At 46.6% G+C, this 22,549-nt stretch overlaps 1 protein-coding gene across 11 annotated transcripts in view; it reads left to right on the top strand.

The window, feature by feature from the left end:
* SMARCA2 (SWI/SNF related BAF chromatin remodeling complex subunit ATPase 2) overlaps positions 1-22,549 on the top strand; it is a 461,498-nt gene that overhangs the window by 154,805 nt on the left and 284,144 nt on the right. For 6 of the 11 annotated variants that reach the window (XM_069763977.1, XM_069764056.1, XM_069763970.1 and 3 more), the window contains exons 2-4: positions 15,990-16,228; positions 18,873-19,005; positions 21,797-22,162. In XM_069763977.1, the coding sequence (XP_069620078.1) occupies positions 16,004-16,228; positions 18,873-19,005; positions 21,797-22,162 (724 nt within the window). In that variant the 5' untranslated portion in view covers positions 15,990-16,003. Of the gene's footprint in view, positions 1-13,050; positions 13,111-15,989; positions 16,229-18,872; positions 19,006-21,796; positions 22,163-22,549 lie in introns of all 11 variants that reach the window. The other 5 variants (XM_069764038.1, XM_069763995.1, XM_069764029.1 and 2 more) reach the window with 2 other exon arrangements.

The following is a 22,549-nucleotide window of genomic DNA, read 5'->3' on the forward strand; positions in this document are numbered from 1 at the left end:
GCTACTTGCCCCATATAGTGCTGCACAAGTGTTATGGTCCCATAAGATGCTCTGCACAGTCACTTGCCCCATATAATGCTGCACAAGTATGGCCCCATAAGATGCTCTGCACAGCCACTTGCCCCATATAGTGCTGCACAGGTATGGCCCCATAAGATGCTCTGCACAGCTACTTGCCCCATATAGTGCTGCACAAGTGTTATGGCCCCATAAGATGCTCTGCACAGCTACTTGCCCCATATAGTGCTGCACAAGCGTTATGGCCCCATAATATGCTCTGCACAGCTACTTGCCCCATATAGTGCTGCACAAGTGTTATGGCCCCATAATATGCTCTGCACAGCTACTTGCCCCATATAATGCTGCACAAGTGTTATGGCCCCATAAGATGCTCTGCACAGCTACTTGCCCCATATAATGCTGCACATTCGTTATGGCCCCATAAGATGCTCTGCACAGCTACTTGCCCCATATAGTGCTGCACAAGCGTTATGGCCCCATAATATGCTCTGCACAGCTACTTGCCCCATATAGTGCTGCACAAGCGTTATGGCCCCATAATATGCTCTGCACAGCCACTTGCCCCATATAATGCTGCACACGTATGGCCCCATAAGATGCTCTGCACAGCTACTTGCCCCATATAGTGCTGCACAAGCGTTATGGCCCCATAATATGCTCTGCACAGCTACTTGCCCCATATAGTGCTGCACAAGTGTTATGGCCCCATAATATGCTCTGCACAGCTACTTGCCCCATATAATGCTGCACAAGTGTTATGGCCCCATAAGATGCTCTGCACAGCTACTTGCCCCATATAGTGCTGCACATTCGTTATGGCCCCATAAGATGCTCTTCACAGCTACTTGCCCCATATAATGCTGCACAAGTGTTATGGCCCCATAATATGCTCTGCACAGCTACTTGCCCCATATAGTGCTGCACAAGTGTTATGGCCCCATAAGATGCTCTGCACAGCTACTTGCCCCATATAGTGCTGCACAAGTGTTATGGCCCCATAAGATGCTCTGCACAGCTACTTGCCCCATATAATGCTGCACATTCGTTATGGCCCCATAAGATGCTCTGCACAGCTACTTGCCCCATATAATGCTGCACATTCGTTATGGCCCCATAAGATGCTCTTCACAGCTACTTGCCCCATATAATGCTGCACAAGTGTTATGGCCCCATAAGATGCTCTGCACAGCTACTTGCCCCATATAGTGCTGCACAAGTGTTATGGCCCCATAAGATGCTCTGCACAGCTACTTGCCCCATATAATGCTGCACAAGTGTTATGGCCCCATAAGATGCTCTGCACAGCTACTTGCCCCATATAATGCTGCACAAGTGTTATGGCCCCATAAGATGCTCTGCACAGCTACTTGCCCCATATAATGCTGCACATTCGTTATGGCCCCATAAGATGCTCTTCACAGCTACTTGCCCCATATAATGCTGCACAAGTGTTATGGCCCCATAAGATGCTCTGCACAGCTACTTGCCCCATATAATGCTGCACAAGTGTTATGGCCCCATAAGATGCTCTGCACAGCTACTTGCCCCATATAGTGCTGCACAAGTGTTATGGCCCCATAAGATGCTCTGCACAGCTACTTGCCCCATATAATGCTGCACAAGTGTTATGTCCCCATAAGATGCTCTGCACAGCTACTTGCCCCATATAATGCTGCACAAGTGTTATGGCCCCATAAGATGCTCTGCACAGCTACTTGCCCCATATAGTGCTGCACATTCGTTATGGCCCCATAAGATGCTCTGCACAGCTACTTGCCCCATATAATGCTGCACAAGTGTTATGGCCCCATAAGATGCTCTTCACAGCTACTTGCCCCATATAATGCTGTACATTCGTTATGGCCCCATAAGATGCTCTGCACAGCTACTTGCCCCATATAATGCTGCACAAGTGTTATGGCCCCATAAGATGCTCCGCACAGCTACTTGCCCCATATAATGCTGCACAAGTGTTATGGCCCCATAATATGCTCTGCACAGCTACTTGCCCCATATAATGCTGCACAAGTGTTATGGCCCCATAAGATGCTCCGCACAGCTACTTGCCCCATATAATGCTGCACAAGTGTTATGGCCCCATAAGATGCTCCGCACAGCTACTTGCCCCATATAATGCTGCACAAGTGTTATGGCCCCATAAGATGCTCTGCACAGCTACTTGCCCCTTATAATGCTGCACAAGTGTTATGGCCCCATAAGATGCTCTGCACAGCTACTTGCCCCATATAGTGCTGCACAAGTGTTATGGCCCCATAAGATGCTCTGCACAGCTACTTGCCCCATATAATGCTGCACAAGTGTTATGGCCCCATAAGATGCTCTTCACAGCTACTTGCCCCATATAATGCTGCACAAGTGTTATGGCCCCATAAGATGCTCTGCACAGCTACTTGCCCCATATAATGCTGCACAAGTGTTATGGCCCCATAAGATGCTCTGCACAGCTACTTGCCCCATATAGTGCTGCACAAGTGTTATGGCCCCATAAGATGCTCTGCACAGCTACTTGCCCCTTATAATGCTGCACAAGTGTTATGGCCCCATAAGATGCTCTGCACAGCTACTTGCCCCTTATAATGCTGCACAAGTATGGCCCCCATAAGATGCTCTGCACAGCTACTTGCCCCATATAATGCTGCACAAGTATGGCCCCATAAGATGCTCTGCACAGCTACTTGCCCCTTATAATGCTGCACAAGTGTTATGGCCCCATAAGATGCTCTGCACAGCTACTTGCCCCATATAAAGCTGCACAAGTATGGCCCCATAAGATGCTCTGCACAGCTACTTGCCCCATATAATGCTTCACAAGTATGGCCCCATAAAATGCTCTGCACAGCTACTTGCCCCATATAATGCTGCACAAGTGTTATGGCCCCATAAGATGCTCTGCACAGCTACTTGCCCCATATAGTGCTGCACAAGTGTTATGGCCCCATAAGATGCTCTGCACAGCTACTTGCCCCATATAGTGCTGCACAAGTGTTATGGTCCCATAAGATGCTCTGCACAGTCACTTGCCCCATATAATGCTGCACAAGTATGGCCCCATAAGATGCTCTGCACAGCCACTTGCCCCATATAGTGCTGCACAGGTATGGCCCCATAAGATGCTCTGCACAGCTACTTGCCCCATATAGTGCTGCACAAGTGTTATGGCCCCATAAGATGCTCTGCACAGCTACTTGCCCCATATAGTGCTGCACAAGCGTTATGGCCCCATAATATGCTCTGCACAGCCACTTGCCCCATATAATGCTGCACACGTATGGCCCCATAAGATGCTCTGCACAGCTACTTGCCCCATATAGTGCTGCACAAGCGTTATGGCCCCATAATATGCTCTGCACAGCTACTTGCCCCATATAGTGCTGCACAAGTGTTATGGCCCCATAATATGCTCTGCACAGCTACTTGCCCCATATAATGCTGCACAAGTGTTATGGCCCCATAAGATGCTCTGCACAGCTACTTGCCCCATATAATGCTGCACATTCGTTATGGCCCCATAAGATGCTCTGCACAGCTACTTGCCCCATATAGTGCTGCACAAGCGTTATGGCCCCATAATATGCTCTGCACAGCTACTTGCCCCATATAGTGCTGCACAAGCGTTATGGCCCCATAATATGCTCTGCACAGCCACTTGCCCCATATAATGCTGCACACGTATGGCCCCATAAGATGCTCTGCACAGCTACTTGCCCCATATAGTGCTGCACAAGCGTTATGGCCCCATAATATGCTCTGCACAGCTACTTGCCCCATATAGTGCTGCACAAGTGTTATGGCCCCATAATATGCTCTGCACAGCTACTTGCCCCATATAATGCTGCACAAGTGTTATGGCCCCATAAGATGCTCTGCACAGCTACTTGCCCCATATAATGCTGCACATTCGTTATGGCCCCATAAGATGCTCTGCACAGCTACTTGCCCCATATAATGCTGCACATTCGTTATGGCCCCATAAGATGCTCTTCACAGCTACTTGCCCCATATAATGCTGCACAAGTGTTATGGCCCCATAAGATGCTCTGCACAGCTACTTGCCCCATATAGTGCTGCACAAGTGTTATGGCCCCATAAGATGCTCTGCACAGCTACTTGCCCCATATAATGCTGCACAAGTGTTATGGCCCCATAAGATGCTCTGCACAGCTACTTGCCCCATATAATGCTGCACAAGTGTTATGGCCCCATAAGATGCTCTGCACAGCTACTTGCCCCATATAATGCTGCACAAGTGTTATGGCCCCATAAGATGCTCTGCACAGCTACTTGCCCCATATAGTGCTGCACAAGTGTTATGGCCCCATAAGATGCTCTGCACAGCTACTTGCCCCATATAATGCTGCACAAGTGTTATGTCCCCATAAGATGCTCTGCACAGCTACTTGCCCCATATAATGCTGCACAAGTGTTATGGCCCCATAAGATGCTCTGCACAGCTACTTGCCCCATATAGTGCTGCACATTCGTTATGGCCCCATAAGATGCTCTGCACAGCTACTTGCCCCATATAATGCTGCACAAGTGTTATGGCCCCATAAGATGCTCTTCACAGCTACTTGCCCCATATAATGCTGCACATTCGTTATGGCCCCATAAGATGCTCTGCACAGCTACTTGCCCCATATAATGCTGCACAAGTGTTATGGCCCCATAAGATGCTCCGCACAGCTACTTGCCCCATATAATGCTGCACAAGTGTTATGGCCCCATAATATGCTCTGCACAGCTACTTGCCCCATATAATGCTGCACAAGTGTTATGGCCCCATAAGATGCTCCGCACAGCTACTTGCCCCATATAATGCTGCACAAGTGTTATGGCCCCATAAGATGCTCTGCACAGCTACTTGCCCCATATAATGCTGCACAAGTGTTATGGCCCCATAAGATGCTCCGCACAGCTACTTGCCCCTTATAATGCTGCACAAGTGTTATGGCCCCATAAGATGCTCTGCACAGCTACTTGCCCCATATAATGCTGCACAAGTGTTATGGCCCCATAAGATGCTCTGCACAGCTACTTGCCCCATATAGTGCTGCACAAGTGTTATGGCCCCATAAGATGCTCCGCACAGCTACTTGCCCCATATAATGCTGCACAAGTGTTATGGCCCCATAAGATGCTCCGCACAGCTACTTGCCCCATATAATGCTGCACAAGTGTTATGGCCCCATAAGATGCTCTGCACAGCTACTTGCCCCATATAATGCTGCACAAGTGTTATGGCCCCATAAGATGCTCTGCACAGCTACTTGCCCCATATAATGCTGCACAAGTGTTATGGCCCCATAAGATGCTCCGCACAGCTACTTGCCCCATATAGTGCTGCACATTCGTTATGGCCCCATAAGATGCTCTGCACAGCTACTTGCCCCATATAGTGCTGCACAAGTGTTATGGCCCCATAAGATGCTCTGCACAGCTACTTGCCCCATATAATGCTGCACAAGTGTTATGGCCCCATAAGATGCTCTGCACAGCTACTTGCCCCATATAATGCTGCACAAACGTTATGGCCCCATAAGATGCTCTGCACAGCTACTTGCCCCATATAATGCTGCACAAGTGTTATGGCCCCATAAGATGCTCTGCACAGCTACTTGCCCCATATAATGCTGCACAAGTGTTATGGCCCCATAAGATGCTCTGCACAGCTACTTGCCCCATATAATGCTGCACAAGTGTTATGGCCCCATACAGATGCTCCGCACAGCTACTTGCCCCATATAATGCTGCACAAGTGTTATGGCCCCATAAGATGCTCTGCACAGCTATTTGCCCCATATAGTGCTGCACAAGTGTTATGGCCCCATAAGATGCTCCGCACAGCTATTTGCCCCATATAGTGCTGCACAAGTGTTATGGCCCCATAAGATGCTCCGCACAGCTATTTGCCCCATATAGTGCTGCACAAGTGTTATGGCCCCATAAGATGCTCTGCACAGCTACTTGCCCCATATAGTGCTGCACAAGCGTTATGGCCCCATAATATGCTCTGCACAGCCACTTGCCCCATATAATGCTGCACACGTATGGCCCCATAAGATGCTCTGCACAGCTACTTGCCCCATATAGTGCTGCACAAGCGTTATGGCCCCATAATATGCTCTGCACAGCTACTTGCCCCATATAATGCTGCACAAGTGTTATGGCCCCATAAGATGCTCTGCACAGCTACTTGCCCCATATAATGCTGCACATTCGTTATGGCCCCATAAGATGCTCTGCACAGCTACTTGCCCCATATAGTGCTGCACAAGCGTTATGGCCCCATAATATGCTCTGCACAGCTACTTGCCCCATATAGTGCTGCACAAGCGTTATGGCCCCATAATATGCTCTGCACAGCCACTTGCCCCATATAATGCTGCACACGTATGGCCCCATAAGATGCTCTGCACAGCTACTTGCCCCATATAGTGCTGCACAAGCGTTATGGCCCCATAATATGCTCTGCACAGCTACTTGCCCCATATAGTGCTGCACAAGTGTTATGGCCCCATAATATGCTCTGCACAGCTACTTGCCCCATATAATGCTGCACAAGTGTTATGGCCCCATAAGATGCTCTGCACAGCTACTTGCCCCATATAATGCTGCACATTCGTTATGGCCCCATAAGATGCTCTGCACAGCTACTTGCCCCATATAATGCTGCACATTCGTTATGGCCCCATAAGATGCTCTTCACAGCTACTTGCCCCATATAATGCTGCACAAGTGTTATGGCCCCATAAGATGCTCTGCACAGCTACTTGCCCCATATAGTGCTGCACAAGTGTTATGGCCCCATAAGATGCTCTGCACAGCTACTTGCCCCATATAATGCTGCACAAGTGTTATGGCCCCATAAGATGCTCTGCACAGCTACTTGCCCCATATAGTGCTGCACAAGTGTTATGGCCCCATAAGATGCTCTGCACAGCTACTTGCCCCATATAATGCTGCACAAGTGTTATGTCCCCATAAGATGCTCTGCACAGCTACTTGCCCCATATAATGCTGCACAAGTGTTATGGCCCCATAAGATGCTCTGCACAGCTACTTGCCCCATATAGTGCTGCACATTCGTTATGGCCCCATAAGATGCTCTGCACAGCTACTTGCCCCATATAATGCTACACAAGTGTTATGGCCCCATAAGATGCTCTTCACAGCTACTTGCCCCATATAATGCTGCACATTCGTTATGGCCCCATAAGATGCTCTGCACAGCTACTTGCCCCATATAATGCTGCACAAGTGTTATGGCCCCATAAGATGCTCCGCACAGCTACTTGCCCCATATAATGCTGCACAAGTGTTATGGCCCCATAATATGCTCTGCACAGCTACTTGCCCCATATAATGCTGCACAAGTGTTATGGCCCCATAAGATGCTCCGCACAGCTACTTGCCCCATATAATGCTGCACAAGTGTTATGGCCCCATAAGATGCTCCGCACAGCTACTTGCCCCATATAATGCTGCACAAGTGTTATGGCCCCATAAGATGCTCTGCACAGCTACTTGCCCCTTATAATGCTGCACAAGTGTTATGGCCCCATAAGATGCTCTGCACAGCTACTTGCCCCATATAGTGCTGCACAAGTGTTATGGCCCCATAAGATGCTCTGCACAGCTACTTGCCCCATATAATGCTGCACAAGTGTTATGGCCCCATAAGATGCTCTTCACAGCTACTTGCCCCATATAATGCTGCACAAGTGTTATGGCCCCATAAGATGCTCTGCACAGCTACTTGCCCCATATAATGCTGCACAAGTGTTATGGCCCCATAAGATGCTCTGCACAGCTACTTGCCCCATATAGTGCTGCACAAGTGTTATGGCCCCATAAGATGCTCTGCACAGCTACTTGCCCCTTATAATGCTGCACAAGTGTTATGGCCCCATAAGATGCTCTGCACAGCTACTTGCCCCTTATAATGCTGCACAAGTATGGCCCCCATAAGATGCTCTGCACAGCTACTTGCCCCATATAATGCTGCACAAGTATGGCCCCATAAGATGCTCTGCACAGCTACTTGCCCCTTATAATGCTGCACAAGTGTTATGGCCCCATAAGATGCTCTGCACAGCTACTTGCCCCATATAAAGCTGCACAAGTATGGCCCCATAAGATGCTCTGCACAGCTACTTGCCCCATATAATGCTTCACAAGTATGGCCCCATAAAATGCTCTGCACAGCTACTTGCCCCATATAATGCTGCACAAGTGTTATGGCCCCATAAGATGCTCTGCACAGCTACTTGCCCCATATAGTGCTGCACAAGTGTTATGGCCCCATAAGATGCTCTGCACAGCTACTTGCCCCATATAGTGCTGCACAAGTGTTATGGTCCCATAAGATGCTCTGCACAGTCACTTGCCCCATATAATGCTGCACAAGTATGGCCCCATAAGATGCTCTGCACAGCCACTTGCCCCATATAGTGCTGCACAGGTATGGCCCCATAAGATGCTCTGCACAGCTACTTGCCCCATATAGTGCTGCACAAGCGTTATGGCCCCATAATATGCTCTGCACAGCCACTTGCCCCATATAATGCTGCACACGTATGGCCCCATAAGATGCTCTGCACAGCTACTTGCCCCATATAGTGCTGCACAAGCGTTATGGCCCCATAATATGCTCTGCACAGCTACTTGCCCCATATAGTGCTGCACAAGTGTTATGGCCCCATAATATGCTCTGCACAGCTACTTGCCCCATATAATGCTGCACAAGTGTTATGGCCCCATAAGATGCTCTGCACAGCTACTTGCCCCATATAATGCTGCACATTCGTTATGGCCCCATAAGATGCTCTGCACAGCTACTTGCCCCATATAGTGCTGCACAAGCGTTATGGCCCCATAATATGCTCTGCACAGCTACTTGCCCCATATAGTGCTGCACAAGCGTTATGGCCCCATAATATGCTCTGCACAGCCACTTGCCCCATATAATGCTGCACACGTATGGCCCCATAAGATGCTCTGCACAGCTACTTGCCCCATATAGTGCTGCACAAGCGTTATGGCCCCATAATATGCTCTGCACAGCTACTTGCCCCATATAGTGCTGCACAAGTGTTATGGCCCCATAATATGCTCTGCACAGCTACTTGCCCCATATAATGCTGCACAAGTGTTATGGCCCCATAAGATGCTCTGCACAGCTACTTGCCCCATATAATGCTGCACATTCGTTATGGCCCCATAAGATGCTCTGCACAGCTACTTGCCCCATATAATGCTGCACATTCGTTATGGCCCCATAAGATGCTCTTCACAGCTACTTGCCCCATATAATGCTGCACAAGTGTTATGGCCCCATAAGATGCTCTGCACAGCTACTTGCCCCATATAGTGCTGCACAAGTGTTATGGCCCCATAAGATGCTCTGCACAGCTACTTGCCCCATATAATGCTGCACAAGTGTTATGGCCCCATAAGATGCTCTGCACAGCTACTTGCCCCATATAATGCTGCACAAGTGTTATGGCCCCATAAGATGCTCTGCACAGCTACTTGCCCCATATAATGCTGCACAAGTGTTATGGCCCCATAAGATGCTCTGCACAGCTACTTGCCCCATATAGTGCTGCACATTCGTTATGGCCCCATAAGATGCTCTGCACAGCTACTTGCCCCATATAATGCTGCACAAGTGTTATGGCCCCATAAGATGCTCTTCACAGCTACTTGCCCCATATAATGCTGCACAAGTGTTATGGCCCCATAAGATGCTCTGCACAGCTACTTGCCCCATATAATGCTGCACAAGTGTTATGGCCCCATAAGATGCTCTGCACAGCTACTTGCCCCATATAATGCTGCACAAGTGTTATGGCCCCATAAGATGCTCCGCACAGCTACTTGCCCCTTATAATGCTGCACAAGTGTTATGGCCCCATAAGATGCTCTGCACAGCTACTTGCCCCATATAATGCTGCACAAGTGTTATGGCCCCATAAGATGCTCTGCACAGCTACTTGCCCCATATAGTGCTGCACAAGTGTTATGGCCCCATAAGATGCTCTGCACAGCTACTTGCCCCATATAATGCTGCACAAGTGTTATGGCCCCATAAGATGCTCTGCACAGCTACTTGCCCCTTATAATGCTGCACAAGTGTTATGGCCCCATAAGATGCTCTGCACAGCTACTTGCCCCATATAGTGCTGCACAAGTGTTATGGCCCCATAAGATGCTCTGCACAGCTACTTGCCCCATATAATGCTGCACAAGTGTTATGGCCCCATAAGATGCTCTTCACAGCTACTTGCCCCATATAATGCTGCACAAGTGTTATGGCCCCATAAGATGCTCTGCACAGCTACTTGCCCCATATAATGCTGCACAAGTGTTATGGCCCCATAAGATGCTCTGCACAGCTACTTGCCCCATATAGTGCTGCACAAGTGTTATGGCCCCATAAGATGCTCTGCACAGCTACTTGCCCCTTATAATGCTGCACAAGTGTTATGGCCCCATAAGATGCTCTGCACAGCTACTTGCCCCTTATAATGCTGCACAAGTATGGCCCCCATAAGATGCTCTGCACAGCTACTTGCCCCATATAATGCTGCACAAGTATGGCCCCATAAGATGCTCTGCACAGCTACTTGCCCCTTATAATGCTGCACAAGTGTTATGGCCCCATAAGATGCTCTGCACAGCTACTTGCCCCATATAAAGCTGCACAAGTATGGCCCCATAAGATGCTCTGCACAGCTACTTGCCCCATATAATGCTTCACAAGTATGGCCCCATAAAATGCTCTGCACAGCTACTTGCCCCATATAATGCTGCACAAGTGTTATGGCCCCATAAGATGCTCTGCACAGCTACTTGCCCCATATAGTGCTGCACAAGTGTTATGGCCCCATAAGATGCTCTGCACAGCTACTTGCCCCATATAGTGCTGCACAAGTGTTATGGTCCCATAAGATGCTCTGCACAGTCACTTGCCCCATATAATGCTGCACAAGTATGGCCCCATAAGATGCTCTGCACAGCCACTTGCCCCATATAGTGCTGCACAGGTATGGCCCCATAAGATGCTCTGCACAGCTACTTGCCCCATATAGTGCTGCACAAGTGTTATGGCCCCATAAGATGCTCTGCACAGCTACTTGCCCCATATAGTGCTGCACAAGCGTTATGGCCCCATAATATGCTCTGCACAGCCACTTGCCCCATATAATGCTGCACAAGTGTTATGGCCCCATAAGATGCTCTGCACAGCTACTTGCCCCATATAATGCTGCACAAGTGTTATGGCCCCATAAGATGCTCTGCACAGCTACTTGCCCCATATAGTGCTGCACAATTGTTATGGCCCCATAAGATGCTCTGCACAGCTACTTGCCCCATATAATGCTGCACAAGTGTTATGGCCCCATAAGATGCTCTGCACAGCTACTTGCCCCATATAGTGCTGCACAAGTGTTATGGCCCCATAAGATGCTCCGCACAGCTACTTGCCCCATATAATGCTGCACAAGTGTTATGGCCCCATAAGATGCTCTGCACAGCTACTTGCCCCATATAATGCTGCACAAGTGTTATGGCCCCATAAGATGCTCTGCACAGCTACTTGCCCCATATAATGCTGCACAAGTGTTATGGCCCCATAAGATGCTCCGCACAGCTACTTGCCCCATATAATGCTGCACAAGTGTTATGGCCCCATAAGATGCTCTGCACAGCTACTTGCCCCATATAATGCTGCACAAGTGTTATGGCCCCATAAGATGCTCTGCACAGCTACTTGCCCCATATAATGCTGCACAAGTGTTATGGCCCCATAAGATGCTCCGCACAGCTACTTGCCCCATATAGTGCTGCACATTCGTTATGGCCCCATAAGATGCTCTGCACAGCTACTTGCCCCATATAATGCTGCACAAACGTTATGGCCCCATAAGATGCTCTGCACAGCTACTTGCCCCATATAATGCTGCACAAGTGTTATGGCCCCATAAGATGCTCTGCACAGCTACTTGCCCCATATAATGCTGCACAAGTGTTATGGCCCCATAAGATGCTCTGCACAGCTACTTGCCCCATATAATGCTGCACAAGTGTTATGGCCCCATAAGATGCTCCGCACAGCTATTTGCCCCATATAGTGCTGCACAAGTGTTATGGCCCCATAAGATGCTCCGCACAGCTATTTGCCCCATATAGTGCTGCACAAGTGTTATGGCCCCATAAGATGCTCTGCACAGTCACTTGCCCCATATGCTGTGGCTGCCATAAAAAGAAAAAAATCACATACTTACCTCTCTTCGCTCAGGACCCCGGCACTGTCACCTGCTCCTCGTGCGGCTCCGTCTTCGGCACTGACGCTCAGCAGAGGGCGCGCACTGACTACATCATTGCACCCTCTCACCTGAGCGTCACTGCTGAAGACAGAGCGACACCCGGACCGAGGAGCAGGTGACTATCGCGCAGCGCAGCGCTCCCCCTCCCCATATACTTACCTGGTCCTGGCGCTGCGACCCTGCTTCTTCCCCGGTGCTGCATCTTCTTCCTGTATTGAGCGGGCAGCGTCACCGCTCATATACAGTAATGAATATGCGGCTCCACCTCTATGGGGGGTGGAGCCGCATATTCATTACTGTATATGAGCGGTACCATGTGACCGCTCAATACAGGAAGAAGATGCAGCGCTGGAAGAAGCAGGGACCGCGCCGGGAGCAGGTAAGTATAATTACACAGCCCCCGCTCCCCCTCCTCTGCCGACCCCGGGTATATGACTCGAGTATAAGCCGAGAGGGGGACTCGGCTTATACTTGAGTATATACAGTACTTATTATTTTTCCTTCAGCACATATAAAGTAAACCTAAAAAGGATCTTTATATTTCCAAACTATTCTCTGATTAAAAGCTGCCTCCTCATGTTGGTGTAGATCCTAAATTATGTAGCTGGTGAGTCAATGGCAATGTGTCTAACATTAAACAGCAGCGTCTGACTCTCCGTTTTCGTACTCTTCCTAGGAGAATATGTTCACCAGCAGCCTAACATGAGATTCTGCAGAAATTCACTGTAGGGTTGACGTAAGTGAGAAGGATCTCTGTGCTTACATTAGGATCTTGTCCAAGAATTCTCTACACCTCCTGTTTGGATGTTTCCTACAGTTGGCAGGCGCCATCTTTGTGTTTACTGAATTTCTTTAATTGTTAGGGTATGTCCACGCGTCAGAATTTTTTAGCAGAAATTTCCTGACAAAAACCGGACATTTCTGCCAGAAATCCGCCTGCGTTTTTTGCGTTTTTTCCCAATGCATAAAATAGCGGGAAAGATGCGAAAAATCTACAAAATTAATGAATATGCTGCTTTCTTTACCGCAATGCGTTTTTTTGTGGAAAAAAAACGCATCATGTGCACAAAAATTGCAGAATGCATTCTAAATGATGGGATGCATATGTATGCGTTTTCTAATGAGTTTTTATAGTGTTTTTATTGCGAAAAAATCTGAACGTGTGCACATACCCTTACTGTGATTTGTGATCTTTCCGTATAATTTCTTAAATAAGCTATGTCCAAAAAGTACAAAACAGCCTGTATTAATCGAAAACCAGACTAAGCCTGACAGTTGTTTTTATTAGTGGTTGTTTTTTTTGTCATTCATTTTTATATACATGAGAAGAAGCACAGGCAAATTGGTTATTCACTTTTCTGTTATTTTGTCTGTCTATTTGTATCAATAACAGACCTATAATTTGTCAAGAACCTTGCGTGCATTTATACATCAGGCTGGGAAAAATTCCACTCAAAATCTACAAGGGTCGACAACATTTTGACTTGCATAGGCATTTGAAAGCTTGATTGAAAAACATTGCATGTTGTAATAAAGGGATGGCTGCTTCATATGTCAGTGACACCTTTCCCATTGCAGTTCGGAATGATGTTGACCCAGCCCGAGAAGCGACGTTTGCCAGAATGTTAAACACATGGTCCTATTTTAGTACCTAATATTTTCTCTGAACTAGGAGACTGATCTTCATGCTTAACCGCTGTATTCTTCTGAGAACCCTATTGGGGCATGTTCACACGCTACATCTATTTCTTTAGCATGGCAAGTAAAACTATAGAGAGATCAGTGCAAATCTGTACTGTCGTTTGCATAATGAAACCTCACAAGAATAGACCATGCGGCAGATATGAAAAATCTACGGCGAGACTTTACAGTGGTTGTCAAGTGAAAGAGTTACAACCTACACTTTAAGGATAGGTGATAAGTTGCTAATTGGTGGGTGTACAACAGCTGGGACCCACACCGATCAGCAGAATAAGGAATTTTTATCCTCCATGGGGAACTTTTATCCCCATTAAAATATAGGGAGGCATTCATTCTCTTTGGGGCTGCTGGGAAATAGCAGTGCACAGCTGCCCCATAAGAACTGAAAGCAGCAGTGGTTGTGTATGTGCACTACATCTCCATTCTAACGGGGTAAAAGTCCCATTTCTACTGATCGCTGCCCATCCCAACCTCAGACCTCCCCACTGCATGTGAATGGAGCTGAACATTACTACTATGTTCCCTGTGTATTGGCTATTCTTTTGTATGGCAGATCTAGTATTAGGTCTGTGGGAAAGAATTTAAGCAATAAACGTTTTTCTGTGTTTCAAATGGACAAAACGCAAAGATGTATGGCATCCCTGTGCTTGCCTTTGGAGTGTCAAACCCTATCATAATTGGCAAGTTTTGTCTGCAAATCGGACCAAATTCAGATGTTAGTGCCATAGAATAAAAATCTGTGTGAATTCGACCTTACTTGTATCTTCTTTAAATACCTGCTGGTTCTGGACATGGGACAGCAACACATTGCATTCTTGATAGAAGCTGAAACTGTTTTTTTTTCTTCTTTGAGAACTAAACTCTGATCACTGCAGTCACCTCCTTAAAGAAGTATTCCTCCCATCAAAATTTGTATCCTCTTAATATATTGCAGTCCCCATATTATATTGCACTGTGTACTTACAGTTGCTCATTTAGCCTTTCTACCAAACTAATTCTTCTTTGGTATTACCATATAATAAAGATCCAATCTATGAAAATATAAACTTATTTACTCTGTGTGGTAAATGCCATAAGGTAAAATCCCCAGAATTGTTCATGACTAGTGATGAGCGAATATACTCGTTACTCGAGATTTCCTGAGCACGCTCGGGTGTCCTCCGAGTATTTTTTAGTGCTCGGAGATTGTTTTCATCGCCGCAGCTGAATGATTTACGTCTGTTAGCCAGGCTGAGTACATGTGGGGGTTGCCTGGTTGCTAGGGAATCCCCACATGTAATCAAGCTGGCTAGTAGCTGTAAATCATTCAGCTGAGGCGATGAATCGCCGAGCACTAAAAAAATACTTGAAGGACCCTGAGCGTGTTCGGGAAATCTTGAGTAACGAGTATATTCGCTCATCACTATTCATGGCCGTCCCCTTGACTACAAAGCACAGCAAGAGCAGGGGCTTCAGTAACTCAGACGGTAGACCTGATTCACACATTTGTGACGCACGGACCACTCTCGTGGCCGGGAGATTCGGACCAAGCGCAGGGTCTCCTAATTGTGCCATGAGACGCGGTGATCAGGTTGGGTCGTCTGATCTGAGCACTGTCTGGTTACAAGGATTCTGTGCAATTGGCCATACATTGAATCTAATTCATAGGTCCCACTGATGCCCATAAATATGCTACAAGTTATAATATGTGTCGGGGAAATTGTCATGTATTTGCAGTAGTAATTGGGAAACGATTCTTGCTGTCAGAATCTTTCTGCATTGTCCTTAACGTTAAGAAAATGTACATGCTGTAATTATATGTAAAGTTAGTTGTTTTTTTCCCCTACAATGTGTAACTAACATGCTTATTTATCCTCAAATGGCAACAAAATTTTACATTTTATTCCTGTGTTCCATTTTCTCTTTTGGTTTTAGGCACGTAATATTCGATGTCTACTCCAACCGATCCGGGTGCAATGCCTCACCCGGGGCCTTCCCCAGGACCGGGGCCTTCCCCAGGACCTATTTTAGGACCTAGCCCGGGACCAGGACCTTCCCCAGGATCTGTACACAGCATGATGGGCCCAAGTCCAGGACCACCCAGTGTCTCGCATCCTCTCTCTAACTTGGCTCCCTCAGATTATCCACCAGAGGGCATGCACCAGATGCATAAGGTACACATTTCAAGTGCTTTTATATAAGTTTTAGGTTTGTCACTGCTCAGTGCGTATACTAGAAGTGTGTATTCCCCCCTGCATACATCCTTAAAGGGATTGCTTGGACATCTAGATGACCTATCCTTATCCCTATCCATATGTGACACTCCTACTGTTTAGCTGTTCCCAGTTTTGGCAGTTGAGGGATGTAAGTCAAGCAGAGTAGTACAGCTCCTTTTAGTGTGTAGCGGTTCCTGCTGAGAACAGCATATCAGCTCCTAGAATAGGAACGGACCTGCAGTTCTTGGCAGTGTCCATCTACACACTGAGTGGTGCGATTCTGTTCAGCTTCGTTGGATAGTTGCACCTTGTACCCCTGGCTAATTGTTGGAGTGCCAGGTCCACTTATCTGATATTTATCTAGTAAACTCCTATTAACACCTTCTGACCTATGACAAAAATAAATGTCCTGGTCAAGTGCTATTTCCTGCTCCATGATATATATTTTTGTTAAACTGATCATTGGCAGGCACAGTGGTGATACAGCCTGCCACAACTACTGGGATTTGAGCTAACCCTTATTCCAGAAGGTTAACCCTTAAAGGGAACCTGTCACCCCGTTTTTTGAGATTGAGCTATAAATACTGTTAAATAGGGCCTGCGCTGTGTGTTCCTATAGTGTATGTAGTGTACCCCGATTCCCCATGTATGCTGAGAAATAACTTACCAAAGTCGCCGTTTTCGCCTGTCAATCAGGCTGGTCAGGTCGGGAGGGCGTGGTGACATCGCTGGTTCTTCCTCAGCTTTACGTTGGTGGCGTAGTGGTGAACAAGCAGCGCGCGATCTGCGCTGTCTTCCCTTTCGTCGGTGGGGGGCGGCCATCTTCCTGGGGCATGCAAACTCGGCTTTGGGAAAATGGCCGCCGCGATCTCTAATGCGCACGCGCGGCATCCCGCGGCCATTTTCCTGAAGCCCCGTGCAGCAGAGCACTCGATCTGCGCACGCGCGGCCCCAGGAAGATGGCCGCCCCCACCGACGAAAGGGAAGACAGCGCAGATCGCGCGCTGCTTGTTCACCATTACGCCACTACGCCACCAACGTAAAGCTGAGGAAGAACCAGCGATGTCACCACGCCCTCCTGACCAGCCTGATTGACAGGCGAAAACGGCGACTTTGGTAAGTTATTTCTCAGCATACATGGGGAATCGGGGTACACTACATACACTATAGGAACACACAGCGCAGGCCCTATTTAACAGTATTTATAGCTCAATCTCAAAAAACGGGGTGACAGGTTCCCTTTAAGAGATCAGTAGTAACTGCAGCATCTACATGGTTAGAGGGGGAGGGCTTGCCTTCCACACAAACGTCACAAGCCATTCTTTGTCATCATTGCAGTCAAATATTTAATGCTATTTTGGAAACTCGTATTTACTTCTATTAGGGTTATATGAAGTGCATTGTGCAGCTTGCTTGGCTGTTTTCACAGCATCAATCACTTGTGGTTTCATCAGAGAAACTGATACTCCCGTCTTAACTATGAATGGTTGAGATAGGAATACGTTGTTGCATAGGGTTGGAGCTGTGAAAAGTGTTAAAGGTAATCTTTCAGCATGGTTTTCCTTTGTTATTTGAAAGAATCATGATGTAGGGGCCAAAACTCTGATTCCAGTGATGTATCACTTGCTGGTCTGTATGGTGTCCCTTTTATAAAATCCCAGTTTTCTCTGCTACAGATCTATCCGTGTCTAAATGTAGAGCCATGTATAAACCCACCCTCACCAGTGATTGCAGCTTCCCAGACATTGTCAGAAAGCAGCTAATCAGTGGTGGGAGTCTGGGTTACACAGTGCAATTGACTAGACAGCACAAGACCACTACAGTATTCCTCTAGGGATAAGCTTCCGCCGGTAAAACACTGATTTTATTGACACACGATCTCACAGCCTAGTAAATGATACATCACTGGAATCAGGGTCTTGGCCCCTACTTCACGCTGCTCTCAGATTACATAGCAAAATCCTGCTGATTGTTCCTTTAATGGGAATCTATGGAAATCTGAGGATAATCAGAGCATTCTACATAGAAATGTGCTGCCAAGTGTAAGATAACTAGGTTCACATCAAAACAACCTGTGTCCTACAGCAGAATAATGACCCATAGTGTATATAGACTAGAATAGTTAGAGGGAAGGGATATGGACTGGGTTATGCTGGCCAGCTGAAAACTGCTATTGGGAAGAAACACCCAGCAAACATTCAAGATCCTCAGAGAATTACAATGGAAGAAACTACCAGCAGCCTAGTGCAAAGAGCTCACAGAGCTACAAAAAACATTGTTGCCAAAGGTTGACCACCTAGGGAAACTTTAACCCTGTCCTCGCCATGTACTATTTATTTTTTTTGACTTTTGTATGACAGGTCAAAATTGTTTTGTTGAATACCTTTGGTCATTCTATAAATTTCTTTTATATGCTGTGCATGCCCAATTATTTCTGAAGAAATTGGCTTTTATAATAAATTATCAATCAAGGGTGTCAATAATGTTAGCCCCAACTTTAGTTATACCAAGACTTTATTTTAGAACAATTCAAGCTAAAGATGATGTATAGTATGTGTTAATAGGATTTGTTGAGTGGAAATTAATAATATCCTCTTTGCAGCAGCCCATGGAGAGCATGCATGACAAAGGAATGTCTGATGAAATGCACTGTGCTACTATGAAGAGCTCCAATATTAGGCCACCTCATGCTGGTATGGGCCCTCCACAGAGTCCCATGGATCAACATAGTCAAGGTACTCGCTGCTTTACTTGGTTACGAAAAGGAAATTGCAAGGATTTATTAACTGGTTTATAAGGAAGAGTAGCACTCTATTATAGCTTGAATCCCATTTCTGAGCAAGATCACTTAAGGTATGTGCACACTATCGGGAATTGGCAGTGCTTTATACGCAACACATGCCCACTGCGTCCAAAGCCCTGCCGACTATTGAGCGCTGGTGAATCCATGTGCAGATTTTTCTTGTGGTCTGGAGAGACGCGCCGCATGTCCGTCTCCGCAGGTGAGCCGCAGGCATCTGTGGACACATAGTGGGCTTGGGATTTCTTGAAATCCCATCCACTATGCTGTAACATCTGGACGATGGGGGTTGAACGCTGCAGAAGAACACAGCATCCAACCCGCAGCGTTTACTGATTGTGTGCACAAACCCTTAAGAGTGCTTGGTAAATCAAAGGTATCCTGACAAAACTGGAAAATGTAAATTTCCCTTTTTACCTTCGTCGCATCAGTATGTAATTTGCCTTGAAATGGAGCAAATGAAAATTGGGCTGTTCTGAGAAAGAAATTGCATCATGCCAGAGTTGGATCCGATTATTCTATCACACTCGGCCACACAAGTCAATCGGTCCATGGAAAAAATTAGGACTGCAGTGGGATGACAATTTTTACGGACTGACAATGGAGAATATGTAGAAATGTCATCCCATCTTCTCCACATCCTGGAAAATTCGACAACATTCTGACCACCATAATCATCCTGTTTCTATTGGATGATAGGCTAGGGTCACGACATTGTCTAAGGGTCTTGAGATGTGCACACTAGTGATGAGTGAGTGTACTCATTGCTCGGGTTTTCCTGAGCACGCTCGAATGGTCTCCTGAGTATTTATGACTGCTCGCAGATTTAGTTTTCATCACCTCAGCAGCATGATTTACAGCTACTAGCCAGCTTGATTACATGTGGGGATTCCCTAGCAACCAGGCAACCCCCACATGTACTCAGCCTGGCTACTAGCTGTAAATCATTCATCTGCCGTGATGAAAACTACCGTAAATCTCCAAACCCTAACAAATACTCGGAGGTCACCCAAGCGTGCTCAGGAAAACCCGAGCAACAAGTACTCGCTCATCACTAGTGCACACTCCTCTTCTTTTGCCTTGGAGTTATTTTTATAGTTTAAATGTTCTGTACATTAAAGCCCAGTATTTTAACCCCTCTCAGACCTGGCCAATTTTAGCGTTTGCACTTTTTTCTTCCAAAAGTAAAATTTTTTTATTTTATTTTTTTGCAATAGCCATATGAGAGCTTGTTTTTAATGGAATGAGTTATCATTTTGAATGACCTCATGGGGTAAGATTAGTTGTGCGATTTTGTTATTTGTATGTTTGACATTTGGAGTGTTCTTTTTAGTTTTTTTTTTTTATGGTGTTAATGTTAAATAATTTTTACAGTTTAAGATCCAACTGTTAGGCCAGGTTCACATTGCGTTAAGTGCAGTCCGTTCATCGCATGCGTTAAACGGACTGTACAGCGCAAGTGCCTTTTAAAGATCGCGTTATGTGATCGCTATAGCGCAGATGCTCCACCTACGCTATCGGAGACGGACCCGGAAACGCTGCAGACCGCGTCCGAGGGGCTGTCACAGAATGACGGCACATCACTAACGCATACCGATAATGACATGTTAGAGATGCTCTAACGCATCGGTTACATGGCGTTAGTGCCGATATGTAACAGATGCCGTAAACGCATTGCCATTGATGCAATGTGAACCCGGTCTTATGGATACGGCAGAATAAACTAAGCTTTTGCTTTTTTTTTTTTTTTTCAGTTAAGATTGGGAAAAAAGTGTTTTTTTTTTTTTTTTTTTTTTTAAATCTTTAATTCTTTAGTATTGCAGTATATATTCGTTAGCACTGCTGATTGGCAGTTACAGGGTCCTGAGTTCAAATCATTACAGGTACAACATCTGCAAGGATTCTTCCCACAGTGCAAATAGTGATAAGGAATTTTAGATTGTAAGCCTCAATGGGGACAGTGGTGATAATGCCTGTAAGCTCTCGGGAATATGATGGTGCTATATAGGCAATGCAAAATAAATGTAGTAAAGGAGCAGAAGACAAATCCTCCCTTTCCAGTCCACATCTTGCTCTTCCCATGCTGGCCTCCTTTTGGGCCTTCATTCAGGGCTATGGAGCCAGCTGTAACTGGTACCTCCTTCACTAATAATCTTTTTTTTTTTTTATTTTATTTTTTTATATAGCGCTAACATATTCCGCAGCGCTTTACAGTTTGCACACATTAACATCACTGTCCCTGATGGGGCTCACAATGTAAATTCCCCATCAGTATGTCTTTGGAATGTGGGAGGAAACCAGAGTGCCCGGAGGAAACCCACGCAAACACACAGAGAGAACATACAAACTCCTTGCAGATGTTGTCCTGGGTGGGGTTTGAACCCAGGACCCCAGTGCTGCAAGGCTGCAGTGCTGACCACTGCGCCACCGTGCCGCCATCCACTGCGCCACCGTGCTGCTCTACTGAAGTTCTTTACTTCAAGAATGAAAGAGATCTGTCCTTGACAGGAAAATGAGTTAAAGGGCCACTGTCGCCCCCTCCAGCCGTTATAAACTAAAAGAGCCACCTTGTGCAGCATTACTGCTGCACAAGGTGGCTCTTTTAGTTTATAATGGCTGGAGGGGGATGACAGTGGCCCTTTAATAACAGTGGGTAACCTGTTACTGAAAAATTATGTATAGTCTACTGTGGAATCGTAACAAGATGCATGTGTGTTTTCCTTCAGGATATTTGTCTCCTCACCCATCACCATTGGGGGCTCCTGAGCATGTAGCAAGTCCAATGTCTGGTGGAGGACCAACACCCCCTCAGATACCTACAGTGCAGCCTGGGCTCCTATTGCAAGGAGACCAACAAGTTATTAGTCAGCCCAGTCGTGGACCCTCTGCATTTAGCCAGGTTCAGCTTCACCAGCTGCGTGCTCAGATATTGGCTTACAAGATGTTGGCAAGAGGGCAACCGTTGTCAGATAATCTACAACTTGCAGTCCAAGGAAAGAGGACCCTGCCTGCAATTCAGCAACAGCAGCAGCCACCACAAGCACAACCGCCGCCACCTCAACAGCCACCTGCTAACTACATTCGACCACCAAGTAAGTTAAAGATCTTCAGCGCAGTCATTTTCTTGCTGCTTTAGTGGGAATGTAGAATTACATGTTGCTAAGTGGAGCTCTGTGCTCGTAGAAGAAAGTCCCTTGGTTTCCATATTCTCTAATAGTAGGATACATCGACAGAGGGCTTACCCTGATGGGACAAATCTTAAGCCTCTTTTATTTTATGCTGCGTCTCATACCACTTGTTTGTATAGGTCTGCATTCGTATGTAGTGAATGGAAGAGTAGAACAAGCAGCCATAAGTCCGTGTTCACACAATAGTTTTATGATGCATTTGCTCGTATATCCATTGTGAACCTCCTATTGGGTTTATCAATATAAAGATTATTTTTATACTATAATGATTTATGCTGCATGGTTTCCATG

This window comes from Ranitomeya imitator, chromosome 1, assembly GCF_032444005.1.
Source record: "Ranitomeya imitator isolate aRanImi1 chromosome 1, aRanImi1.pri, whole genome shotgun sequence".
In the NCBI taxonomy this organism is placed as follows: domain Eukaryota; kingdom Metazoa; phylum Chordata; class Amphibia; order Anura; family Dendrobatidae; genus Ranitomeya; species Ranitomeya imitator.